The sequence below is a fragment of the Rousettus aegyptiacus genome, unplaced genomic scaffold, assembly GCF_014176215.1.
Source record: "Rousettus aegyptiacus isolate mRouAeg1 unplaced genomic scaffold, mRouAeg1.p scaffold_m13_p_15, whole genome shotgun sequence".
NCBI classification, from domain to species: Eukaryota; Metazoa; Chordata; class Mammalia; order Chiroptera; family Pteropodidae; genus Rousettus; species Rousettus aegyptiacus.
The window spans coordinates 19,646,508-19,673,719 of NW_023416290.1; the positions used below are offsets into that span (position 1 = coordinate 19,646,508).

General features: G+C 37.6%; 1 protein-coding gene across 4 annotated transcripts in view; it reads left to right on the top strand.

Annotated features, from left to right (window-relative positions):
* ATP6V1H (ATPase H+ transporting V1 subunit H) overlaps window positions 1–21,926 on the top strand; it is a 113,251-nt gene extending 91,325 nt beyond the window's left edge. For all 4 annotated transcript variants that reach the window (XM_016146042.2, XM_016146060.2, XM_016146035.2 and 1 more), the window contains one exon: window positions 21,483–21,926. In XM_016146042.2, the coding sequence (XP_016001528.1) occupies window positions 21,483–21,543 (61 nt within the window). In that variant the 3' untranslated portion in view covers window positions 21,544–21,926. The remainder of the gene's footprint in view (window positions 1–21,482) is intronic.
* Window positions 21,927–27,212: the final 5,286 nt, after the last annotated feature.

A 27,212-nucleotide genomic window follows, 5' to 3' on the forward strand; every position in this document is an offset into this window, starting at 1 on the left:
TGTACAGGGGTAAGTGTGAAAGCGAGAAGACCATTTTAGTAGGTTCTCATTGTGGTCTGGAGTAGAGATGGTTAGTGACTTGGGCTAGAACTTCGAAGTTGAGATAACAAGAAATAGATGAACTTGGGATAGATTTCAAAGCTAGTGCTGGTAGCATTTGATGCACTGAAAATGTTTTTACTTTGTTCATATCCTCAGTGCAAGAAGAATGGGATCAAAGCAGAGGGCACACAAAAAATAGTTTTTATCTATTTAGCAGAAGGAAAAAACTTTCAAGTCTGTCAGTAAAATATAGAATACTCCCCTGGATTTTCTCCACTTGTTTCACTTTACCCTTAGCCACTTTTTTCAAGACAAGTGAATTATTTAGTAATGTATTTCTTGGTTTATGTCTCTTTCATGAAATTAGTTTAAAGAATGTTGGCATTTAATGGAGTTTGAGGCTGTTGCAACCAGTGACCTTAGATTTGGCCAGGTGTTTTTCTAAAGTTTCAGTGAAATGCAGTTTTATTTTCTCTTTTTGTTAAAATTAGGACTCCTGAAGTATAATTCCTATTTTATTAATAAAAATTGATTTTATTTTAATGATTCTTTATCTTGAAGAATTTGTTGATGGATTTAGCTTTTTAAAAAAGAGTATGTTTCTGTTGTGGAAGAAAAGATGGATATGAAATAGGATGTTGACCTTTTCTCTTTGGCAGTGGAGAAAGTGTTTTGGTTGAGAATTTTTGTTGTTCACATGATCATGCATTGAATATGAAACATTTAAAATTTGGATTTTTTCTTTGAATTTAGGGTCTCGATTTAATCTTATAGTATATTCTTTTTGATGGATGAGTACAAAAGGAAAAATAAATGTCTTTATAGACAGAAGCTAGTTTATTTGCTCTTTATCATTGACTAGCTGATGGGAGGATGTCCTTTGCCCCACTCTCTAATTATGTGCCAAGCTATTTTAACTTCAGCATTTTAATTATGGCAAATTCCCTTTTATGGAGAAGCTTAGTGTCAGTTTTTTTCTGATATTTTTCTTTATAAAGGGATTTTCATGTAAAGAAAGATTAGAATTCACATGTGACCTATAAATTTTGTCACGTCATATGTTCCTATGGCTCTCTGTGCCAGAGAATGAAATTAGTAAAGTAATAGCAGTTTTATTTCAACATCAGATCATCATGAGACCAATTGGAATGCCATTTGGAAAGTAAGTGTTCTGCAGTGTTATTCCCAAATGTAAAAGGATTTTGAATCAATATCTTTATGCAGGTGACCAAATTGTCTTTATTAAATCATGCAGGTAAAGACTGCCTTTCTACTTACCTAAAACAGAGGCTTCTTTTTTAACCTAAAATATGGTACGGTTGTTCTAAAGATGTTTCGTACCAAGTAAAAAACATGAAAGCACAGTTGACTTTGTTTCCTCTTAGCATTTTGTTTTGATTTAATTACAATGAGTTTTTATAAATGCTTTACTTTAGTACTGCACAGTAAAATAAATTAGTTGAAAATATAATAATGGATAAAAGTAAAATAAAAATGCCTGAATGGCAAAGCAGCAGTAGCTTTTCATGAAAATTTTGCACATTATTTGTAGTTATTGCTTTGCTCCTAGCTCATAATTTCAGATTTCTAGCATGCTCTTGATTTTCTTTTACTTTTCTACCATAAATTATTTTTAGATTTTTGATATTGCATTATAATTATAATTTTGGATATAAAGTTAACTTTTATTTTTTATTGGGGGAGCTGCAGAATAGAGTTGCTCGAGAAGGAGGGGATGGCTGGCACACACTGGTGTTCCTCAGTTCAGGACGCCAGGAGCAGGTCATTGCTATTCACAACCCTCCTAAGTGACACACACAGCTCTCTGATCTCCCTGTACCCACTGCGCACCCCTGCTGGGTCCCTTGTTCTTTTGAGCAGCGCTGGATTTTTATGTTCATAATTTGGCAGAATATATAAACAATAACAACTTACTCTAGAAAACTTTTATAGATACCCGCAGTTTATGATTCATAATTTAACATCATAAAATGTCATCATTTTTCTCCTACAGAATGATTTTAAATGTAATCAGCCTCTAATTCAGAAGCAACAGTATGTGCATATGGACAGCTCAGGACTTCAGGAAAGAAACACTGAATTTTGTAGGTAGAGGATCTCATGTAGAATTTTCTATTTGTTTCTAGATTCTTTTTCACCCTTATTTCAAGCAGAATAATAAGTTCTAAGAGTGTTACCCTCTCTAGATCTTTCCTGTATAGATAAATAATGTAACAGAGAAGAACTCTCCCAGTGGCGATGGGTGATACTGCTTTTGTTCTCTAATGTTTATATCTGCTTAGGATATTTTAGTTACTTTGTAAGTACATAGCCATAAATACGGTGGTTAAAATAGTTACTTGTGAACCAAATTGAAGAAAAAAAAAACCTTAGGTAAGTTTAGCCTTTTAGTATTAATAATCATATTAGTAAAACATTTCATGTGATTTCTAATAAACATATGACATTTCCAGATTTAATATTTTCCAGAATTAATTTAGAAAATTACATTCTCTATTTGAGTGCCTAGAATTTTTTACATTATCCTTATGACATTTTTAGTGGAGGAATCTTTGACATTTTCTTTAAGGTCATATGTTTTATGTATTTTCAAAACCAAATATAACTTGATTTACAAAAACATATATCAAAACTAATTCTGAGTAAAAAGGAGTTTTTTATAGCTTTTGTGTCATTATCACAAGAGCTCCCAATCTAAAACTGCTTGTACTTTGCTACTTAGAGATGTTTTGAGGCTCTACTAAATTCTTATTTTTTCATATCACTTAATTACAATCGATTTAGAAATGCCATGAATTTTAGATTGTTGCAAAGTACCAGTCTAAAAAATGAGCACTTTGAGAGTAAAGGAAATAAAACTACTTAGGGATAATAGAGTCTATGTACTTTATTAATTAAATTAAAAAATCAAATTCAGATTTCATACATAGGTGTATGTGATTAAGGTGTAAATGTCTGTGAATCAAATGCATATTGTGATTATTTGATTAGGATGGGCTTCTTTGATGTACAGACACCTGAACTGGGTTTTGAAAAATTGATTAAGCATAGACAAAAGAAAAGACTAGTAAGGAGAGGCAGAGAAAAATGAATTGACTCGCTTTGCTTTTAAATGTTTTCTTTCCTTTCCCTCTCAGTGGTCAGGGCAGTTACATTTGTGGTCACATGGATATTTCATTTAATGCTCTGTGTGTGTGTGTGTGTGTGTGTGTGTGTGTGTGTGTGTGTGTGTGTGTCTGTGTGCGCGCGCGTGTGCGCGCTTTAAATAAATAAACTTCAATAGAATGGAGTATGCTAAAAATTAAAGATTAAGCAAACTTTATATTTACTCATCTAAGTGATTTTCAAAAATTTTTTTGTTAGCTTCCTTTTGTGTCACCCATATGTTATGTTGATGGAGAAAAATTCTCATGGATAACAGAAATGAATTGGCAAGTTTTTACCACCACCAAAAACTTGAATTGATTTAAAAATGGTGATAAGCCTGTCATCTTAAGAAAACTTTTTGATGTAAATATTCTTTAATCAAATTTTGATTAAATTTATATTTTAAAAGAATTATTCAATGGTTCAGTCGGTACCTACCCTAAATTTAAACCTCCTTATCTGAATTTAATGACGTTTATTGCCAATCTTTACTTATATTTAAAAAAATGAATTCAGCAAGAAGATACCAAAATGTTAATATGAGGCCTGGAGGTTTTCCAAAAATTTCATATTTCTTACATCTTCACAGTATTGTTGCAGGAAGCAACACCCAACTGAGGAATTTGGATGCTCAGACAACTTTCTTAGAGGAAGGAGAATTTATTAGGTCGGCGGAGTGTGTGGGGTTAACAACTCCATGCATGAGCTTGGTCTGGGTAGATTTATTACAGTTTATATACTTTTGCAGTGTCCATGCAAGGGACACGTGATTCCTTTGTCTGAGATTTTACATGTGCTTCCTTTCTTAGGATGGGGATGGGGAGCTTTGGGTGAGGGGCTGCAGGGGGAGGAATTTTCAGACCACTGGTCTTACAGGTTGTTTGTTTTGCAGAACCCGCAACCTTGGAATTATCAGCACCATTATAGGATTCTCGAACAGAGAGAGAGGAGACATTGAGGCCATAAGTAGGAAGCAATACTTATTAATTCCAGCACCTGCTCAGAAGATTCCTATCCAAATTGTAACATAACAAGCAGTTTTTACCCAGTTTTGTCATTCCTACACAGCTACAGAGATAAGAACATTAGTTGGATAGCAAGCTGTGAATCAATAGATAGGAGCTAGAGAGTGGGGAGACGGCAGTCAGGAATGGACTCTAACTGGCTGCATCAGTCATTTCTGCAGGCCTTTTCCTTTGCTTTTTTTTTTTTTTTTCAGATGCCTCCTCTCCTCTCTCATTCCCCTCTTTGAGACTCTAGACATTCTATTTTTATGCTGGAGTCTCACATTTTCCATCTAAACTATCCTGAGGGATCTCCTGATTGTGGTGGGTAAAGTATTTGCAGGCTGCAGCTCGCTGCTGTACCATGGCTTCCACCATGCCTTTCAAGCTTTTTATTAGCTGGGGCAGTAGACACGGCCCTATCAGGCAGGTTCCTAGTAGTAGTAAAACTGTTCCTATTAAGGTTTTAAACCTACCAAAGGCTGAAAACCATCCTCAAAAAAGGCTATTGGGGTTCCATTCATGCCATACTTGCATGGGCACGTGTGCCAGTTTTATCATTTTTTTTCGACAAGGTCATCAACTGCTTGGCCCTGGTCAATCTATCTGTAGGCAACAGTTGATGAGATTGAATTTTCTATACACACCTCCTTCTGGTGTTAATAGATAGTCTAGTACCAAACTGTTTTGGTAGATAGCATTTCTCTTCTAAGTTTGTTGATGTGCAAGGAGGGTTAGGGCTCTCCTAGTCTCTTTGGTAATGATTTTTAAGACTGCCTGCAGATGGATAATCTGGTTTAATAGGTAAATGGGGGTATGGTATCGCCAAGATCTTCCTTTTGCCTAAGTGGCAGGCCTATAGTATTGGATTATCTGCTCTGGGAGCCACTCATTATTTTTCTTGTCCCCTACTTAGAGCTCTCTTTTTATCCATGGTAAGGGTTGTGGGACTGAGTAACTAAGCAGTTCCCATATTTTCAGAGGTAAGAGGAAGAAGGATGACTTTATCATGCCAATTATACAGTTTCCTTCTTAATTTCTGGGGAGGTGGATGTAGGCCTTATTTCTACAAATCTAGTAAGCCTATGTGGAGCTATCTAGTCTTATCTTTTATCAGAGTCTCCCTACACATATAGCAGAAAGTGATATTCAAGGTGTGAGCTATTTCCTCAGTCAACCTTCCTTTGTTCTGCAGGTGTCCTCCTGGCCTGCCTTCAGGGCTGATCAGCACATTGTAGTCTCCAAATGCGGCCAGACTAACACCTCAATTTCTCCTACCTCCTCCCTACATTATTTCCCTTCAGATATTTTATTCCCTTAATCTTAATGGAATGTTGAGGAAGGAAGAAGATCCATCTTCTGTAACTTCTTCAAAGCTGAGATAGGTAGTCCCTGCCTACTGGGAATAAAAATCTCCGAAAGCCTATTCTAAGGGCCTCGGAGGCAGATAACGTGAGGTTGTTCTAGCATGTAGAAGTGGTAGGAAACCTTGTAACCTAGAAGATATAAACTTAGCAAAAAGATAGAAAAGACAAGTCAAAAATCACTAGTAGAGGTAATTGACAATGAAGTTACTTTTTCTTGGCAATTTGTTAATTCAAGGTACACTGAAGTTCCCTGATTCCCTGGAACCTGTGGACTTATCTAGTTTCTAGAACAAGAGCTTAAGATCTTCCATGGGTTCACAGGAGTGGGCTGCACTTTCCGGTTTATTTTCTGGGGGAACCTGTGAAGACTAATGAGAAACTGGTTTAATGTGAGATAAATGTACCCAGCTGTGGATTCCTTATAATTTGACAGCAGTTAGGAATTTTACAAAACTTGGTAGGCCCTATTCTATTTGCCTTGAGGGCTGACTTTCAACAGATTGCAAAGGTAGTTTCTCTGCTAGTAGGAAACCCTGACATAGAGGCCGTTGTCTATGAATGGTTTAGCCATAGGGCTTTAGGTTCCCTATAAACGTGGTCTGTGTGGTGGGCAAGGGGGCTGCCCCCCTTTTTTGGTTGTGTCCCAGTTTTCCAGACGAGGCACTTTCCACACTGGACACTGGTCCTAATGTGTGGTAGAGAACTTCATTGCTACTCCTGGTCTCACAATGGGAAAAGTAAATTATGTTAGGCTATTTATTCCTGTCACTGTGCAGTTAGCATTGGAGAGAGGCCTATGGAATAGGTCAGGACAGAGTAGGTAGCTCTAGTATCTAGTAAAAAATAAGTTTTTCCTTCTTGCCAGGTTGAGGATGACCTGACTGAGGTTCCACTGTTGTGATCATGGTGGATTTCTCTAGGACCGAAGCTTGCAAGTGCTTGGGCCTCTATTGTTGGAGGAGGGAGCAGCCCCTTCATGAGAGGCTTGCTGCATGGGGCGAAGGCTTATGAGGTCCACCCCTTCCCAGCTTCCCAGGGCTAGATGGGCATGCACCCTGCAGTGTGCACATTGATTATGCCTCAGTACCACTTATGGCCAGCCAAGATCGAGGCCTTCCAGGCCTGCAAGGTTTTTATTGCCAAGGGTCACCTCGAGATGGTCCCTGTATTATAGCAGCTAAAATTTGCACCTTTTCTGTACTTTGCTTCCTTCTCTGTCCAGTCCCAGTTATTGGACACCTGAAAGACCTCTGGCACCAAGGCAGTCTATGGGGTTGGGTTTTAGAGTTTCCTTTGAATATTTGGCACAGACTGAGTTATTAAATGTATAGCTAGGAGTGTCTGGCCCTCAGACTTTGGGCTAATGTTAGTATATTCTCCAAAAGCCTCAGAAAACTGAGGCAATGGAAAACACAGAAATTACTTTGATTAAGCATGGAATCCTTGTTTTCTACTCAGAAAAACATTTTTTTTTTAACATCAATAGCAGACTAATAGTCTAAAAAACATTAAAACACAACTTTAATTTGTATTAACTTACTTTTGGCATTTAAATTTCCAATATCGTTTAGCTCAATCACATAAATTTCCTGTCAGGATTTCTCTTCACAAACCTTCTACTCTTCCTTCAGTTTGCCTCTTCTCACTCATTTAGAAATAACCAACTTTAAGACAAACACCTTTCCTTTAATTTCCTTCAGAATAAATCTCAATACTTTATACCTTCTGTTACTAAAAACATACATTTTCCTTTCCATCATAATTAGAATTCTTATCTGAACCACCATATTACATATAACACATTCAAATATAGATCAGAGGCCATGCACATACCCATAATTCCCCATCATCAGTATTTGTAACTTCTCTGGGGGTGCTTATCTAGTTTCCTCAGGGAGCAATGAAATAGATGGATCCCTAGAGAACTTAGACCTCCTCAGAGTCCAAGGGTGAAGGGGGAGGAGAAAACTCCTGATTATTTTGAGATCTCTGGGAGGGTGCTTTTATCATTGGGCCATTTAATAAGTCTGGGTCTTGGTAAAGGAGCATAGAAGCTTATATGTAGGGGACTTCTTTCTATTTTCCAGTTTCTTGCAAAATAAGATCTAAGTGGAGGATAGTAGTGTAGTTTAGTGAACCTTTTACAGGCTAAATTTCTTGATTCCCCTTTCATCGTTAGTTTGGAAGGAGGAGGGTCTACTATGGGTCCTCACTGCGAGGAATTGCTGCCTCTGTATTTCATTGACAGCAGGACTGTGGGGCTGTGGTTTCTGCCTTCCCTGCAGGGCACAAGCTGGGAAATGATCGTGCTGCTGGTGAGGAATGAGGAAAAATATTCTTCCCTTACTGAGAGTGAGTCGAACCTGAGCCACCTGGGCACAAGCATTGAACCTTAACCCCCAAGATGCCAGGGAACACAATCCTAGCTGTGTCTGAGTCTGAAAGCATGTTACTCACCCTGAGAGGATTGTGTGTGCGCCCTGTGGCACGGTGCTGGTACCGCCTGGAAAGGCTGAAGGGGGATGGGAGACGGCGGTACTGGTCTGGGAGTTTTAGTCTGGGGAAGGTAGTGAGTGCCTGTTTGATTTTTTTGTTGTTGTTGTTTTCTTTCAAAGACCCTTTGTTGTGTAGATTCCCAGAGTAGGAGCTTCTATTCCCCTCCCCCCCACCCCCTGCCTTTTTGGCTTCATAGAGGGGTTTAGACACATGTGTCAAAGGTAATTTGAGTTTGCATCTCTCCTGGGGTCAACTTGACCCTGTAATCCCCTGAGAAGCCTTTCTTAAAAATTTTTAACCTACAATTTTAGACAGTTGGCTTAGAGGAACCTCTTCCCCACATTTGCCTAAGGAAGCTTCCTAATGGAGGGGGAAAATAGACCTTAAAATTTCAAGAAAATAATTTAACAGAGGGCCCCTAGGTCAAAAGGGCCATTTTATCTCATAAAGGGTGCAGAGTTTCTGTAGGGTGAGTTTAACTCCATAATTTTCTGAATAACCCTTTTCTTGAAGCTCTGGACCATCGTGGCCAGGGGAGTAGGCTTTCACCGTGTACCTGCCCCCACCCTCACCCCAATGCCTTCCAGTCAACAATCACTCCACACAGAGGTTTGGGGGATAGGGTCGGGGCAACTTCAGAGGGGACATCACTTGCTTCACGCATCTCTAGCTGCTCCCCCACACAGGAATCTTTTAGGCGCCTCTTAGCAATTGGTGGGTCGGTATAAACCCCGACCTGGATCACTGGAGTAGACTCCTTACAGAGATCCAGTGACACCACCTTAAGCTATATGAGGTTTGCCACTGAACCGTGGATTGAGGCTCAACTCTCCATTGACGGCTAGGCCTAGGCCGGTCTCAGTGATTCAGCATTCACTCTCTTTCATACAACCTTCCACCATTCCTTAACCTGTCCTGTGGGGAGTAAGCAGTCACTCCTCTTAACCTGTAGAGGATGCGTGGTTACTTTCCAGAAGGTAATTGGGCCTCCCTTTGCCCAGTGTTAACCAAATACATTCCACCTTCTGCCCTATGTACCTGTAAGGTTGCAGTTTCCCCTAACTAATGTGGAGTACTCGGGTGACCTCGGGAGGTAATCAGTGTCCTCTTCTGCCCTATGGGGCAGGAACTCAGCTAGCTACCCTGTGCCCGTTTTTTTCTTACCATAGCTCTGATGTGTCCTAGTTTTCTTATTCCACTATTGTCTGATCCTTGCAGAGACTGGCAGCTGGGGCTTCCCCTTCAGTCCTGTGAGGCGTCTACACAGGGTAATCCCAGGGCACACTCAGAGCAGGTCAGGGTCTCTCCAGTGGGGTACCTGAAGTCTGCCAAACACAGGCACTGTTCCTCCTCGCTTTCAGGCCAGTGCACCAGAAATCTGCTTTAAACACCCGACTGAGGAATTTGGATGCTCAGACAACTTTCTTAGAGGAAGGAGAATTTATTAGGTCGGTGGAGCGCCTGGGGTTAAAAACTCCATGCATGAGCTCAATTTGGTTAGATTTTTACAGTTTATATACTTTTGCAGTGTCCATGCAAGGGACACCTGATTCCTTTGTTTGAGGTGATGCATGTGCTTTCTTTCTTAGGATGGGGATGGGGAGCTTTGGGTGAGGGGCTGCAGGGGGAGGAATTTTCAGACCACTGGTCTTACAGGTCGTTTGTTTTGCAGAACCCACAACCTTGGAATTATCAGCACCATTATAGGATTCTCGAACAGAGAGAGAGGGGACATTGAGGCTATAAGGAGGAAGCAATACTTATTAATGCCAGCATCTGCTCAGCAGATTCCTATCCAAAGGCTGAGCTCTAATTGTAACATAACAAGCAGTTTTAACGCAGTTTTGTCATTCCTACACAGCTACAGAGATAAGAACATTAGTTGGATAGCAAGCTATGAATCAACACATGTGAGTTGGAGAGTGCTTGAGGTAGGGGAGGTAGCTATGGGAAAACATGTTAGCTGGAGAGTCCTGGAGGTGGGGAGCGGGCAGTCAGGAATGGGCTTTTACTGGCTGAGTCAGTCATTTCTGCAGGCCCTTTCCTTTGCATTTTTTTCAGATGCCTCCTCTCCTCTCTCAGTATCAAAGCTAGAACATTTCCCTGTACATCTCGTACCTGCAGAAGCTTCTTGCCTCATTTGCCATAACAACGACTAGGTATTTGTACATGCTGGAAATGAAAATAGTCTCTTATATGATAGTTTTTCCTACTTTGCTTAAACAACCCAGAAACACCTATGAAAAAACATTTTAGTGTTTGGTTTAAACACTGCTGTTGCATTTGTACCTAGTTACTTTCCCAGTTGAGGAGTGTTTACTTTTTATCACTGTAAGTAGCTCTTCCCTCTCTAATTTAGGCAGCATACTTATTAGGTAAGTATAAGAATTATTTACTAGATACTTCAGTATGTGCTACATAGAGAGATGCGAAGTAGAAAACAAAGGCACAGCACAGCACACAGGTTCCGTGTGGTGTCATGAGGGCAATGACAGAAGTATGAATAGGTGTCATAGGAGCCTGGGAGCTGTGCCTCTTAGTCCATCTATCCTGGGCCTTCAAAAGGGAAGGTTTCCAGAGGAGGTGATGCTCAGACTGTATGAAGGATCAAGATGGAGTCAGTTGGTGAAGATGAGGCTGGAGTATAGGAAAGATTTCTAGGCGGTGGCAGTTTGTGAGTTTGCTGTATGTGGAAAGCACAGCAGTGTCACCAGAACCAAACTGGGAGTCTGGGAGTGGCTGAACTAATACTAAAAGGCCACCTTTGAAGTCATGTGTATTCTCTTTGTATTGTAGGACGATATAACTGAATACCAATTTTTTTCTTTTAGGATTTTTTTTTTAATTATTAAGGGATTTCTCTTTCTTATGTTAATGTACACTGTATGTGTTGGCAAGTCCAGAGCAGGTACAACAGCTCAGCTCAGCTCATAAAAGAACCAGGATCCTTCAGCCCTCCTGCTCCCCTATTGTTAGGATGTAGATTTCATCTTCCTGTTTGCAATAGAAAAAGGAAGTGTGAAAAGAAAAAAATTTTTCTTAGGACAATTTTTTTTTCTTTTTTAAAACTTTTTAATTGCAAAGAATTTCAGCTACTGAAGAAGCGCAAGAACAGTGCAATGAATTAGTTTACCTTTCGTCTAGTTGTGTTGACATTTTGCTGCATTTGTGTGTGTATGTTTATTGGGTGACATTTATCAACAAAATCCCATAAGTTTCAAGTGTACGTTCAAGAGTTGGTCATATATATATATTTATTGCATTGTGTGTTCACCACCTATAGACTTCTTTCCATCACCACATATTTGACCCTTTTTTTAATCTCTATCCCTCCCCGCCTTTTCTGTGGTAACCACTAGTTCACTGTTCATGTCCATGAGTCTCTGTCTGTAATGTATGTTTGCTGCTTTTAGTTTTATATTACACATATAAGAGATATATGGTTTTCAACTTTTTCAGTCTGACTGATTTCACTTAGCATGGTTATTTCCATATCCATCCATGTGGTTGTGATGGGCAATATAAAATCTCTTCTTATGGCTGAATAATATTCCATTGTATATATGTATCACGTCTTCTTTATCCAATCATCTATTGTAGGACACGTTGGTCGCTTCCATGTCTTGGCCACTGTGAGTTAGGCCGCCATGAGTTTTCTTTCTCTCTCGTACTCTCTCTCTTCCTTTCTGAACTATTTGAGACTAAGTGGCAGATCTTGTGATCCATCATCAACTCTAAATATTTTAGCACATATCTCTTAATAGGAATAGAGAAGTTTTCTTGCATAACTGTGGTTCATGAATGCAATACTATAATATATAGCTCATATTCAAAGTTCCTTGTCTATAGCAAATATTTTTTGTCTAATCCAGGATCAATCAAACATTGCGTTTAGTTATCATGTCTTTTTAGTCTGCTTTAAATACATTAGCTCTTTGGTCTTTATCTTTGTCTATTTTGACATCAATATTTTAAAAGGCTACAGGCTGTTGCTTTGTAGAATGTCCCTCAATTTTACATCTGATGTTTCTTTCTGATTGAATTCAGGTTATGCATTTTTGACAGGAACACCACAGAATAGATGCCATGTCCTCATCGTTTCTCTCAGGAAGCTCTTGAGTCATTTTGCTTTATTATTGGTGGTAACTTTCACCATCTACTTAAAGTGGTATCTATTAGGTTTCTCCACTGTAAAGAACTTTAATGAACTTTTTCCCCTTTTGTAATAAATAATCCATGGGAAAGTATTTTGAGACTATAAATATCTGTGTTTCCCAGCACACTTTCATTTTTTTTTTCTTCTTTAACCTGAATTATATCCAGGGAGAAATAAAAATAGAAAGAACACAGTGAGAGTTCATCTTTACAAGATACTTGTCAGGGCTTTCTGGTGGTATTCAGATGGCTCTGCTCTGCAGCGAGCCCGTCTTCTGTTTTTGTCTCTTCTCTGCCTGTTTTCATTGTCAGTGTCTACTGTTCACTGGCCCAGTCATTCTTTTTCTTTGTTTCTCAAGTCCTTGCCATTTCTTTCTGATTTCAGGCACCATGTCTGCAGTTTGCTGAATTATTTAATTTTTAAAACTCTCTTTTGCTTTTTGTTCCTCCCACACCCTGGCTTTTGTGCAGAAAAGTGGCTGTGTGTAACTCTTGCCCAGCAATCAGACACTCCTTTCCTGTGCACAGGAACTAATGGATCGGCCCCAGTAGGTTGATTGCCTGGCTTTCCCTTCTTTTTGCTTCATTTAATCACTACCTACTGCTCCTGGTCTTTGTTGGTGGAAAGAGATGTCTTTCTACCTCCATTTCCTGACTTGACTTTAGGTTTAGAGTAGTGCTTCTGTTGCCACTGAAAGAGAAAGTGATTGACTTCACAGGTGTTCAGAAAATGACTTCTAAGGAAAACTGCCTTACACCTAAGACTTAAACATTTTCCCCCACTTTTTTTTTTTTTTTCAGAGTGGGCAGAATGTGAGTTATAATGATTGTGGTAAGGTAAATCTAGCTTTTATCACAGCCTTTTTGCTTTTTTTCTTTTTTTAGTAACTTGGCTTTTTAAGTCATGTGGCTGATTTATCTCAGTTAATCACTTTGTTATGCCCATTTAATGATGAAGTCAAGAAAATAATTTATGTAACTTAAATGTAGTACTTTAAAATATTTAAAAACCTATATTAAACCTATATTAAATACTCATTTAAAAGTTTTTACAAGTAGTGATTTATAACCTGGCAACTTTAAGACCTGTGTTTTCTTTTGCAAGTACCTGTATTTGGAATTATGTTTTATTATTTATCATCATGCACTAAAAAAAACACTTTTATCATTTGTAGTCTCTTTGAAATAATGTTTTTATTTATTTAATTAAATCATTATTTTTTAATGCTTTAATTTTTAAATACAGAAGTTATTCTTTGGGTGAGATTAGAATGTGTTAGTTGTTTGGGCCTCTTCTTTAATATTCTGAAGTTCCCCTTGGTAGCATGGCAGAATAGTATCTACTCAGAATTTGATAGCTAGCAGATTGGAGGGTTAAGACTGGAGGAAAAATGCCAGTAAGAAGGCTGCAGATTCAATCAATTTTGAGAATGTCCACTTAGTAAGGCAGGATCCGGGCTTGAAGAGGATAGAATCTGTAAAGCTCGGTGACAAGTTGGATGTGGGGGGAAAATATGAGAGAGAAGGCCAGTGACTACCAGGGTTTATAATTGATATCTTAGTTACAAACAAAATCGGATAAACCCAAAACCTGTTATCTCTTTGTACGTAGTGTTCCAAATTTGCATAATCTGCTTATTCTTTAGATAGCTCTGAGATTCCATTCATTTTGGAGGAATAACTGGTCCACATGTTTTGATGTATTTTAGTTTTTGCATATCTTGTGGGTCAGTGATTCTCCGAAGAATAATTTTATAGATCTTTTATACTTAATTATAAAGCCAATTTAATTCACTTTCCAATACATATCATTAAAACATTGAACTTGCCTTCTAAAATATTTTCTTCACTGTGGATTTAGTTGAACCTTCTTATATTATACGCAGGCTCTAAAATCATTGAAAATTTTGTTTGAGCATTCCTTCAGTAATGGACTGGTTTTAAATGCTGGCATCTTTGTCTCTCCTGGTGATTTAGTACATTTCTCCATAGGAGGAAAATGCATCTTTTTTCAGGTTCTAACTTCCCTGTAGGATTCTTCAACTACTTTTCATTTGAATAGTTATTGAGCTCTTAGAATATGCCAGGCACTGATCTAAATACTGGAGAAAGATAAATCAGACACCCTCTTCTCTCTGATTCACTTAAGAATCTTACATTCTAAATATAATTGAAGAAAAAGTCTATAATAAGCCTTAAATGTGGACTTACTATCTTTGTAACTAATGTAGAATAAACTGTATTCTTAAAAGTCCTTATAACAGCACAGATATTTCTCTCACACTGCACTTGTATAAGTAGAATTGTATGTAATGAGGTAATTTGCGGGGAGGGTGTACTCTACATTGTAGATTGCTTTGGGTTGTAACTACTTGCTGATCAAGAACCAGAATTTAAAAGGCATAGGAAGGACTTCTGGTTTCCAGTTCAGCATGTAAGGAGCTTGGAAGCTGCCACTGCATTGCAACAAGTAAAAAGCTGAAAAGACTGAAAAATCAACAACTTTTATTGGATCCATAGAAGAGAGCAAGGAGGACACAGGGCAAACCACTGCTCCCAAGATTGGAGAGACAGATGCATATAGGGGATTGAGGCTTAATGGAGCAGAGACTCTTAGCGGAACTAATGAGGAAATCAGTGCCTGAGTAGGAAAACCTGACTGTATTTGACAAATGGCAAGAGGCTCAGTGTGGATAAATCTGAGAATTAAAATCTCCAGGAGGACCAAATTGTAAGAGGTCCAAAAGCTAGACCAGGTTTTCATAGTAAATATTGGAGAAAAATCCCCTTTGGCTTGGGGGAAGGAAAACGGAACCATTTTGAAATGCACCAGAGCACTCTGTTGTTTTTACTTAATAAGGCTTGTCCTCAGGGGAAAGTAATTAACCAGAGCCTTACCTGTGGGGATATTATCACAGTCTACTTGACCTGGGAAAGGGAAATACCCAACTGTAGCTGATACTGGCCATTCTGTCCTATCCAAGGGGGGAGAAAAATAAAAAACAACCCTAAGAAATACTTGGAAGTTCATAGTTCAGGGGCACAGGCTCATCAAAGACTGAGTCCTAATCATAGGACTATGGGATGCTTCCCCTCCCCAGCATCACCACCACATTACTAGACCTGTTTCTCCAGTTCCTTTACCCAGTTCATCATGTCCAGCTATCAAGAAAATATTACGAGGCATACTAAAAGGCAAACATACAATTTGAGAAAACACAGTAAGCAACAGAACCAGCTATGTCAGTGCTATTGGAATTATCAGACAAGGAATTTAAAACAACTATTATTAATATGCTAATAACTTTAATGGATGAAGTAGATAGCATACAAGAACAGATGGGCAGTGTAAGCAGAGAGGTGGAAATCTTAAAAAACCAAAAAGAAATGCTAGAGATAAAAGACTCTGATGTAGTTACTTTTTAAATATATATTTTCCCCCCTTTGGGACTAGAACTCATATAGACTTTACTTTTAGAATCACTGACATCTTTTTTTTTTTTTTTTTTAATTCCATTGATCATCTCTTTAGGGTTATTGCCACTCTGTTAATCTTTGAATTTAGATACTGTTAGAAAATGAATTGGCATCCTGCAGCTGTTAAAGACAGATTTCCAAATGAATATACTTAGTGTCTCAAGGTATTTATCCTCTGTGCATTTTTAGCCTTAAGACATAGGACAGTACATTCCTCTGCTTTTCATGGATGAGGGGGTGGGGGTGGGGAGGCTAGCTCAAAGGCTCTCCAGAGACCTAATAATAGTAATTTTTTAAAAAAGGTGCTGCCACAGGAAAAAGTCTCTCCGATGGAGACATCTAAGTCCTTAACACTTGTAGAATCTCTGCCACAGTGGCAGAAAAAGAAGCGTCTTTAAAATGTGCACCTTAACTCCTATGCAAGTTCTGCCAGCATGCTTTAGAGTGCTTTTGGAGCCCAGTATTGATCATGGAAAGTATAACATTGCAAGAAGAAAGAGACCTCGGGCCACAGAAAATTGAAGGGGTTTGTTTATTTAAATAAAGATGTCAATTTGTGTTAAAGAAAATGAAGTGGCTAGTGATTATGAAAGTATATTTGAGAAAATGAAAAGGACTAACATTGTGATTTTGTTAAACTCCTCATTCTCTCATCTGTACAATAATATATCTTAAGCCACTAGGAGGTAGAATAATGTACTATGAAGCAGTACTATTTAGTGATCACGACTCTGAATTTTAAAGTCAGACAGAACTGAGCGCTGCCACTAACTAGTTATCCTAATGTTAACGAAATGTCATTTATCATCGCTAAACTCCAGTTCCTTATCTATAAAATGGGGCTCATCTGTAACTTGTATGGATATTATTGTGAAGAGTAAATAAAAAATGTATATCAAGCAGTTAGTAGTACAGTGCTTAGTAAAGAGCAGGCCTAAAAAATGGTACATGTTTTGATGCTGATCACTATTTTTCCTAGACTGAGATTTTAAAATAGTGTGGAAACAGTTTGACTGTATGTACTTACTTTTGGAATTGAAATATGTTTCTGTAAATCAGATGTAGATGAGAGAGCACTGTGATTTTTACATAGTTCAGTTGTTACAGGAAAATCATAAAAACAAAATTCATTCATGTATAATCAAAATTATGATAAAAGTTGGAATAACTCAGTTTCTAACTAAACTGTAGTGAATTAGCATTAAAGAAAACAGGACTGTATAAAATATTTAAATTTAAAAATTTATTTTTTCTCTTTACCAAATAGAAATCTGTATCATAAACAACTATAAAGTCCATATTTTCTAAGACGAATTGTTTATATACATGAGAGGAATATTTCATTTATGATGAATATTGTACTCATTTGATTTTCAAGACAGTTTAGGTAAAGGCTAAGAGAAATATAATTATGACTCAGTTATACTTTGAAAATTATTATGATAAACTCTCAGGAAGACATGGGATATAAAATTCTAGGTTCATTATAATTTTAGTTAGATAATTTATACACTAAAAGAAGACTAGAGAAAATAATAGAAAAATGATTACAGTAGATTTTCTACTGAGCTTCTTGGCAGCCAAGGCAAAAAGGAAAATAAGGGAGACTGTAGTTTTCATAGATTAATGTTTGTTAGGAGAAAATTCACTTTTTTCTTGGCCCTACATTATGTAGGTGAAGTTACCATGTGGTTTTCAGCACTAAATTATATAGCCGAAGTTACTGTGTGTTTATGCAAATGATAACATGGTGTCTTCAACTATAGTTTTAAAGAAATAATAATAATTTTTAACTCTTTAAACAACCCTAAATATAGTGAAAGTTTGGCACTTAATTGTAATGCGGTGAAGGCCTTTCTGTTGTTCCAAGAGTTAATGTAGGCTAGGGAAATGCTCGCTGGTGCCCTGGCTTCTAGCAGAATAGAACCTCAGTGGTTAAGGTCATCCTCAGACCACCTTCAGATCTCAGCTTTATCAGTGGCGCTTCATGGGAACTGGAAAGCAGTGCTTCAGCATTATGATAGAAGCCGAAGTGTCGATCTTTTATGGCCATTACAAGAAGACGAAGTAGGTATTTGCTAATTACATGTAAACTGTTTCCCAGTCTACAACATAGTCTCTCTTGTGAGCTGTTTTGTACTTAGATTTTTTTTTAAGGGAAATCAATTTTCAGACTGCCTCTTTTGTCAGTTTCAGAACAGTGGAATCCCAAGTGATTTAAGTGATAGATGACGTTAAAGAGAAGAAAAATACTTCTCAAATTTTGCTTCTTAGGTCATAGAAGCAAAGATTTAATGTCAAATTTCTTTAAATCACTGGTACAAATCAGGCACTTTATGGGTGAATTATAAGTTGAATTTTTAATGTATCGATCTTTGCGTATGGAAAGACTGAGTAAAAACTCAGATTAATTCATTTAAACTAGCTCTCTTGAGGTCTTTGTTATAGATACGTTATAATCCCTTGAAACAAAATCCGTAAGTTTTTCATTTTGTCTGACAGTTATGTAACTTTAACCTGAAGAAGTTATTCATACCTGTTTATTATTTTCTAATCTGTAAAAATAGGAACAGTGTCTGCTTTCTGTACCTTCTGGGCTCTAATTGGAGGCTAGGCAGTCTCACAGTAGCAAGAGAATAGGCTCTGAGCCTTGGCCAGGCCGTTTGCTCACTTTGCCCCTGAGCAAGTTCCTGGAGTTTTCCCAGGCTCCATTCTCTCCCTGCTAATGGCAATAGTGATGGTAACACCCACCTCACAGAGATGCTGTCAAGGTGAAGGAAGGTAATGTGTGGACGTACTTGTAATCATGTTTCCATGGTGGTTGTGATAAAGTGTGGAATGTAGCAACCATTCCGCGCTCCCAGCCCCAGGCATTTGCTGTCAGGACTTCCCTGGCTGGGGTCACAGAGAATGCAGCAGCTGCCTTTGGTGAATTTTGGGAATGTTTTAAATTAACTACACTTTGCCATTTGACACCAGAGGAGCAGACTGTAACATTTTACAAGCCAAATTCAAAGGAGTAGATTTTCCCCAAAGTTTTGTTTAAGACCTCTTTCTTTTGTATAAATAGGTCCAATATCTTTTTCAGTTGAGCCTCAGTTCTCTCTGTTTTAATATCCTTCTACTTTGCCCCTATTTCAACAATGTCTTTTTTGTGAAGAAATCAGTTATCTTCCCCACCTCCAAGTGTTCATTACTGTTCCCAAAATATTAGTTAAATCTGGTATGGGAAATGAACCACCATTCATGTCTCTGAAAGGGATCAAGCCCCACAAGGACCCTTTCTGGTCATTTAACAGTTCACAGCACTGAGCTCTGGGAGGCCCAGCCATGTTCTCTTACTAGTTGTCTTGGAAACTTACATTTAGAACATGGTCCTTGACATGGTCCTTTATTGAAAGAGTCACAACTGATTATAATTGAAAGGTGGCATGGTATCTTTGAGTATACTTTTTATATTTTCTAAAATCACTCGTGTATGGGAGGAAAAATAATTTTCCCTCTACCCTCATGAGTTCTTAGCTGAGACTCCTGTAATAAAAGACATTAACAAGAGAAAAAATTTATTTATATGTATATCTCTATATACGTGGGAGATACCCGGGTGGGGGGAATGTTTAACTCCAAGGGGTAGATTTAGAAGTTAGGCTTAAATTCTATCTTAATAGAGAAGGGGGGTGGGCAGTTGTAGGCCTCCTGGAGAGTAAATGATTTATAGGAAGCTGGGTGGGCCCTTAGAAGAACAGATAAGAGATATGAATGTTTGTGACAAAGCCTGTCTGGATGTGGTGTGGACTTCTAGCCTCTTCTCTCATGATAAGAGTCAGTGCTCTCTGGCCGATGAACTCTTGGGGAGGGGTTTCTGACCATTGAGTCCTTTGTAAAGAATCTGTCTTTAGGCAGTTAAGGGGGTTCAGAGAAAGCCTCTCTCTATATTTGCTGTTTTTCATGTGCTTGTAGCTGAAAACAGTCAATCTGCCAGTGTGGGGGTGGCATATTCTGCTGCCCTTTATACTAAATAGTCTGACATTCAAAACTAGAATATTTAGAGGTTTTCCTGAAATGAAGCATATCTAATTTCAGGCTTATTAATTACTTAGGTATATATAGGAATACACACACACACACACACAAATAAAATCTGGAAACTCTACTACCCCACCAGCAAAACAAAACCAAACAAACCTGTGCTCTCAGATATTCCCTCTGGTATAAATTATGTCTGAGAAGTGCCTAGTTAACATAAGAATATGTTATGGGCTTTAATGTGACTCCCAAAATTAATGGGTTGCTAATAAGAACTTTTCTATAAGGATTTAAAAAGATCATAAGCCATTTTCATGGCATAGCATGTTTCAGTCAGTCTCACAGTATTTTAGAGCATAGCTCACCTTTGCATGCCATCTGGTGGGTTCCTGACACCTCACCTACACCAGTTCACAGAATGCCCTCTCTCTTTCCTATTCCAGTCTTGCTGCACAGCTTTGATTACTTTGGGCTAAGGTGTGATATCAGGAGGAAGAGCAGAGCAGTAAGACACTTAGATCACCCCTCTCCCCTTGTTTTTACCTCTGTGGAGAAAGGCAGGATCACATTTATTAGTAAACACTGGGAGCTCAATGGAGAATTCTAGCTTTAGATTATTTTATTTCATTGATTTCCTGTAGTTTTATTCTTGGCTTTTAGGCCTCGGGTCTGTTTTCTTTTAATACTTTTTGGTTTAAATATTGCCAGTAGATACTTTATTTCTATCCTGGTCTGAAGGTACTCAGACCAGGAGAGGTTGAAAGGCCAGTTGATGAGGAGAGGAAAGGGTGACATGGACCCGTGAAGGACCCTGCTCGCCTCTGGGCCAGGGGCTTCACACTCAGTGCTGCATTAGCCCTCAGTTAACATTACGAAGTGTCTTTGTCCCACAGCCCTGGAGCCAGCATGTCCATGAAGTGGCAGAGCTGGAATGTAGACCTCGGTCTCTATCCAAAAAGTCATGCTTTTTTACTTTTTATAAGAGGGAATCTTTTAAATATTTTTTTAAAACTCTCTTTTCTTGTCTGAAATAGTAGTTCGAAAACAAGAGTTTAGGCAAATTCTCCACAGGAAATAGAAAAAAATTGTTTTCTGTGCTGGAATTAAAGTGAGACCTGTATGTAATTTAGAGCGAAGTACACACATAACAATAGTGGGCGCGTGTTTAATTTCTTTTCTGAAGGACAACGTGATGCCCCCATCAATAAATGCCTCATCTCTGTGAAGGTTTTAGACTGTGCCATATGTAGTAAGTGCTCCCTAACAAGCAGCTCTGATTAAATGTGATTTTTGGTGGTTTGTTTTATGTGCTCTTGTGTTTCTTTCATCCCTAAGTATAGATACTTATATCTGACGTCAGGAAGTGTGGTTTTCATGTATCAGTCCTCTTCCTTGGAATCATACTTAAATTGATTTTTAAACTTCTCAGATTGCAGAAGTGGCAGCAACAGTAAACAAGGCTTTTACAAAACTAAACAGGAAAACAGTCTTTACCCGAGAAATAATTACATTGCCTTGTAATTATACTCAAAGTTACTTGTTTGTGTGTGTGATGACTTGTGTGTCCGGAATTCATATGGTATAGGTACTTGAAATTTGGAAAAGATTTGTTTGTTAGGGTGAGTTTATTAATTTTTAGATTAATATCATTAAAGTACATGACTATATATTGTGTCTCAATTTTGAAAGAGATTCGTTGTCATTTAAATTCTAATTTACCCTGTTATTTTATGCCTGTTTTTTTTAGGGAGTATCTTGGGAAACAGCTCCAATCTGAGCAACCTCAGACGGCTGCTGCCCGAAGCTGAACTGTTTTCTCCAACCTTACCATGCAACCTGTGACAGAACACCTGGAGTGTGAATCTCAGTAGTTAAATAATTTTTCATTTTACTTGTAATTTTCTTCTGTTATGTAGCTTTTCCCACTGCTGCTTTCTGATAAAAAGTGTTCGCTCATTAAGTTATGTAAAAGTAGGTGCTTTCTGTATCCAAGGAAAATATTACTGTTACATTTACTGCTTGAAATTTCTGTATTTATTGTTCTCTGGAAATGAATATAGTTATTAAAGGATTCTTACTCTAAATATAGTTTTCTCTTTACTTGGACTTTAACAAAAATCCCCGCTGTCCCCATGAGATTGGAAGAATTGTTGTAAAGTAGTGAATGGCAAATAAATGTTTTGAGGTTATATGTCTCTGTATCTGTTTGTCTGTTCATCTGTTCATCTATCCATCCATACCTACACATTGTAGCAGTTTTAAAATTTTCGATTAATTTTTAATATGAAGCTGTGGTCCAAAAGATTTGTATATGGAGCTCAATGAAGAATCTTAGCTTTAGATTATTTTATTTCATTGATTTCCTGTAGTTTTATTCTTGGTGTTTAGGGCTCGGGTCTGTTTTCCTTTAATACTTTTTGGTTTAAATATTGCCAATAGATATTTTATTTCTATCCATCTCATCTCTATTCTGGAACTACTGGCCTTCAGCAGGATATACAGAGCATGTAGGTCCCCGCCCCCCCGCCCCATACCCCACCCCAAATCTGAGCTTTTTGTTTTTTAACCTTGTCACCTGATCTCTCTGAGTCTCATTTTTTCTCTTTTCTGATGATTTCCTTTTTAAATTAGTTTCTAGTATGTGAGTCTCATTTTAAATTCATTTTCATTTTATTTTCACTTTTTATTTCTATCAGTTCTCTGTCAAGTTGTTGAGAAATGCAGTATGGCTAATAAACGGTTTATTTCGGTAAGTATTTTCTCCTGAATTTATTTTGGTAAGTTTTTTTCTCCTGTAGAAGGATACTCATTGAATTCATCTCCGTTTAAGGATCAAAGATTGTTTCATTTTCAGCATACACATTATATGGGAAAATTATTTGAAATGATGTATTTTTTTTTGGTCAGTAAGTTCATGTGATTTTTCTTAATGATTTTTTTTAAAGAGTTGATTTCATATTTGCCAAGAAAATAGGTAATCTGATCAAACCAAATTTTCTTGACTGAAAGTTTAAAAATTTTTAAATTGTTTAGACCTAGATATTTTTACTTTTCAAAACATGGAAAAATACTAGACAGAACTTCTCCCAGTGGTAATTACATTTTGCATTAGCAAAGGATCAGTTTTCATGTTAAAGTGTTAATGGTCTGTAAAATTATTAGGTCTTTTAAGACACTCAATTTCTTTTTAAGTTCTGGTAACCAGAGATATTGCAGTCTTCTGAATTTCATAAGGACACATTGATTCTTTGATATTATATGTTCTGATTTCTGTCTCATTTTGCATGGCCCTATAGTCCTCAAGTAGATCTCACTGACTATCATTTTGGAGGAAGTTGTTAGTGCTTTCCTTCCTAAGACGTGCTTTTGTACTTGGGAAGCCATACTTTCATGTTCTCGTGTTTTAATTATGATCCATATATTAAAATCAACTATCTACGCACCTTTTTCTCCTCTAAATCTTTACTCAGCTTACAAAACTTAAAACAATTACAAGAATAGTCACTTTTATTTTCTTTTTTGCTTAATGTTTTTAATTAACATTCAGTGATTAAAAATCCTCCTAAAAATTTAGTACCACTTACATGTTCAATTGAACTGCAGACATCTAACAGAGTAGACTGAAAAATCTGACATACAAAATCAAAGTAGTAAATGCTTATAAATGTAACCAGGAATATATAGGAGAGAGCAAGTTCTGTTAAGCATTTTTTAAAAACAGCCTAAACAAAGACCACAATGATTACAAAATGTGTTACTCTACCTGCATAAACACAATTTATGCAAAAATCATCAATATTCTAGGATCGAATAATTTATTTTTTCTGTACTTTTAATATATTTCTCTTTTAAAATCCTTTTGTGTCTCATTGACTATCTGTCTATTCTCAATTTGTCAGAAACAATTTCACTAAAAGCTGAAATATATTAGAAAAAATTTGGTGTAGAATTTAGGTATTGTTTGAGTGGAGTTCTTGTTGATGGCACAAAGTTTTACAGCAAACGCAACTAAGTAAACCAGTTTTTAAAATATCCATTAATTCTTTCTAATATAATCAACCTTGACTAGATATGCACAATAATTTTAAGGGGGGAAAAAACTTTTGGATTTTCAGCTCTTGAGAGGCATATAGACATTCACATTAAAGGGAGAATGAATTCATGCCTTACTTTTTAGTAAGCGCCTTTTTGAAGTATTGTTGACCCTCATATTTTAAAATGTGTGAAGAGTCTTCCCATTTGCCAGTGAAGTTTGCTCCCCCACATTGCACCTGCTCAGTCACAAATATCAGATTTATAGACTTTATCCAATTTTAAAAACTCTATTTTGCCAGACTAGAGTAATTGAGGTTGATTTTTATATAAATAAAATTTAAGTAATTTTGTAACCTCTAGATGTCACTTGGAAAGCACAGAATCAAATTTTGAAGCCTTTGGTTTATTTTATAATTACTTAAAAGATTCTCTATTCTCATTCTTTGCCTTTGAAACTAGAGAATATTTAAGACTAAATTTTGGAACGACTCAGTAGGTGTCAAATCTGAACCTTGTGATGAAATCACTTCTTAGTTTGAAATTTCTCTCTTGTTTTGCTATACAAAATGTTCTGTTCTGGTTAAGAGATGTGGTTCCTTTAACTTTCTGGACAAGTTTCCAATGGAAAAGTCATTTAGAAAGAAGAAAGAGCTGCAAATAATGTTGTTACTTCAAAATTTATGCAAATCTGACACCGAGTTCATAGAAAGTGTTGAGTACTGTTCCAAAAATAAAAGTAGAAGCACTTCTATAATTTAAGGAATACTTAGATGCTTTACCTTCCCAGTAACTATCTGTGCCTTTGTCTTTAACCCCCTCTCAAAGGAAGAAAGGCAATGTCAAGACATTTGGTTGAATCAGTGTACAAAGGTTACTAAATCACAATGTAATATAGGTAGAAATAAAATCTTTGCAACAGTAGCACAAAGGTTGTGTGTGTGGCGAAGGGGGGGGAGGAAATGGAATTATACTCATAATGTTCTTACATTATACATGAAGTGGGGTAACAAAATTAAGTAGACCACGATGAGTCAAGGATGCATATTTAATTCCATAGAGCAACTACTAAAACAATAAACAAAGAGGTATAGCTAGAGTCATTAGTGAAGATAAAATGGAATACTGAAAATGGTTTGATTAACCTAAAGAGGACGAGAAAAGAGGAACAGAGAGGGGACACAGAGAAAATAAATAGCAAGATAATAGACTTAACCCAACAATAACAATAACTACATTCATGGGAGGACTCTGGGATTCCCACCATTACACATCCAGAACTTGAACCGTTCAGCACTGTCACCTCCAGGAAACCCATTGCATCTAGTTCCCAAGATATGGAGAGAGATGGGCATTCTAGTGTGCTAAGTGGCTTGTTTCTATCACCTTCCCCATTTACCCCTTTGCAGGCAGTTTAGAGTGGAAAAAGCAGAGGCCTAAGTCAGACACCTTTTGTCTGTCCACTCTCCCGCTTCCAAAATGTTCTTGACAGCACTTGATGTCATCTTTTTGATTTGTTCTTTGTTTATTCCTTTTTAAAAATCCTTTGTAGCTTTTTTGAGTGGGTAAGAAGCAGAGATAAATGTGTGTGCTTAGTTCGCTATGTTTAACCTGTAGTCCCAAAGGTAGTATTTTTAATCAAAGTTGATGTGTAAGGTCCATATTAGAATAGAACTAGATTAAATTTGAGAGTAGGGGAGCAGATGTGCCAGTGTGTGACTCAGAGTTGGAAGGATTTTAGAGGCTGTCCGTTCTAACAATACTTAACATCTATGAAAATTAAAATTAGTATGTGAAAAGGATTGAAAATAGATTGTACTCATTACATGTGATTATTTTAGGTAGCTTGGTAGAGAGATATCCTCTCTCTCCTTGATTTATACCAGTGACGGGCAACCCGTTTTATTACAAACAGCTCTAGTTAGAATGTTTTCTCTCTTTGAGCCAGTTATCTGTTTCTAGTAATTCAAAATTTGGGCCAAGTCCTACCTTTGGAATAACATGCAACAAGTCTTATCCTTAAAATTTTACTTTCTTTTAAAACATTTATTCTAAAACAATAATTCTTTATTTTGGTCATTTAAAATTTTCTATTTAAATGCTAAACATTTTAGATCACATTTGACAGAAAGGTGAAGCAAACGTGTCACACACGTGACATGGTAGCAGTGTGGCTGTGACCCTCCTCCCCAGGCAGCCGAGACATCAGGAGGAACCATCTGGAGAAAGAATTGCAAAAGCAAGATTTCGAGTTGGTTGGTGGTCACAAAAGAACTTTAAAACAAGACATTTGCATGCATTCCAGGTGGCTCCCTTGAGGGCCTGCTTTCTTAATCACCACCAAAAGAGTCGTCTTGAGGAGCTCTGCACAGGTGTGTTGCCATGGTGGCACTCTGTGACCCTCTGCAGCAGCGCAGCTGACTGGACCTGTGATCCAGCCCTGCCCAGGCCTTTCCTGGGTGCTGGCTGGGCTTCTGCAGTCTGTCTCCTGCCCCGCTCTTCGTCAGGGTGCACTTACCTGTTTCCACCGACCTGGTTAACCTGAACATTCCTTACGAATGGGCCTGACACACAGTGGAAGATGCACAGTGTGTCTTTTGTGTGGACTTAATTCACATTAGGTTGACGAGAAGATGCTGCAGTCGGGTTTGCATAATGAAAAATGGTATAAGCTTGTCTGGGAAAAAACAGATTTTTGTCACTTCCAAATGCAAGGGTCAGGATGGTTGTATAAGAGAATGAATTTTGCAGAGTCACAAAGTATTTAAAACCCTTCCTTGACATCAAGGGAGGCTTAACCTTGTCAATCCATCTTTCTTTCTACATGTCAGTCTGTCTATCCATTCTCCCATTTTCCATGTGAATCATCGTATCAAAGTTCTTTTTATTGCTACTAATACCTAAGTGCTTTTGAAGCTTCACGGTGATTGCAAGGAGGATACAGAATACAAAGCTTTCTCTCAGTGACTGTTTAGTCTACTGGCCTCATTGAATACTCCATGGCAAGGACTTCCAGCTCTCACTCTCCAGGAGCTCCCCCTCCCCGACCCAACAAGGAAGCCCTGGCCCCAAGGTGGGTACTCTGCATTCCTGTCCCGCTGCCCAGGGGTGACAGACTCCTGAGGTAACCACTCCCAGAGACCTTAGAGTTAGGATTCATTGGGACACATTGGTCAGTCTCTGCAGTATAATAGACCCAGGTGCTGATCTGTTTTGATACAATATTATTCTTTATTTTGATGTCATTTCAAGTTTACAGAAAAGTAGCAAGAGTAGTGCAAAAAGCTCCCTTGTGTCTCTCTACTCAAGTTCATGCTAGCTTGATTATGGATACTTTAAAATCCACCATAATATCTAGTGCTGGGGGGTGAGTCTCATGTTATTTTGCTTTGTTTTGTTTTTTGGTCAGCTTATATTTCTGGATGAGATTTGAACTATTTATTCA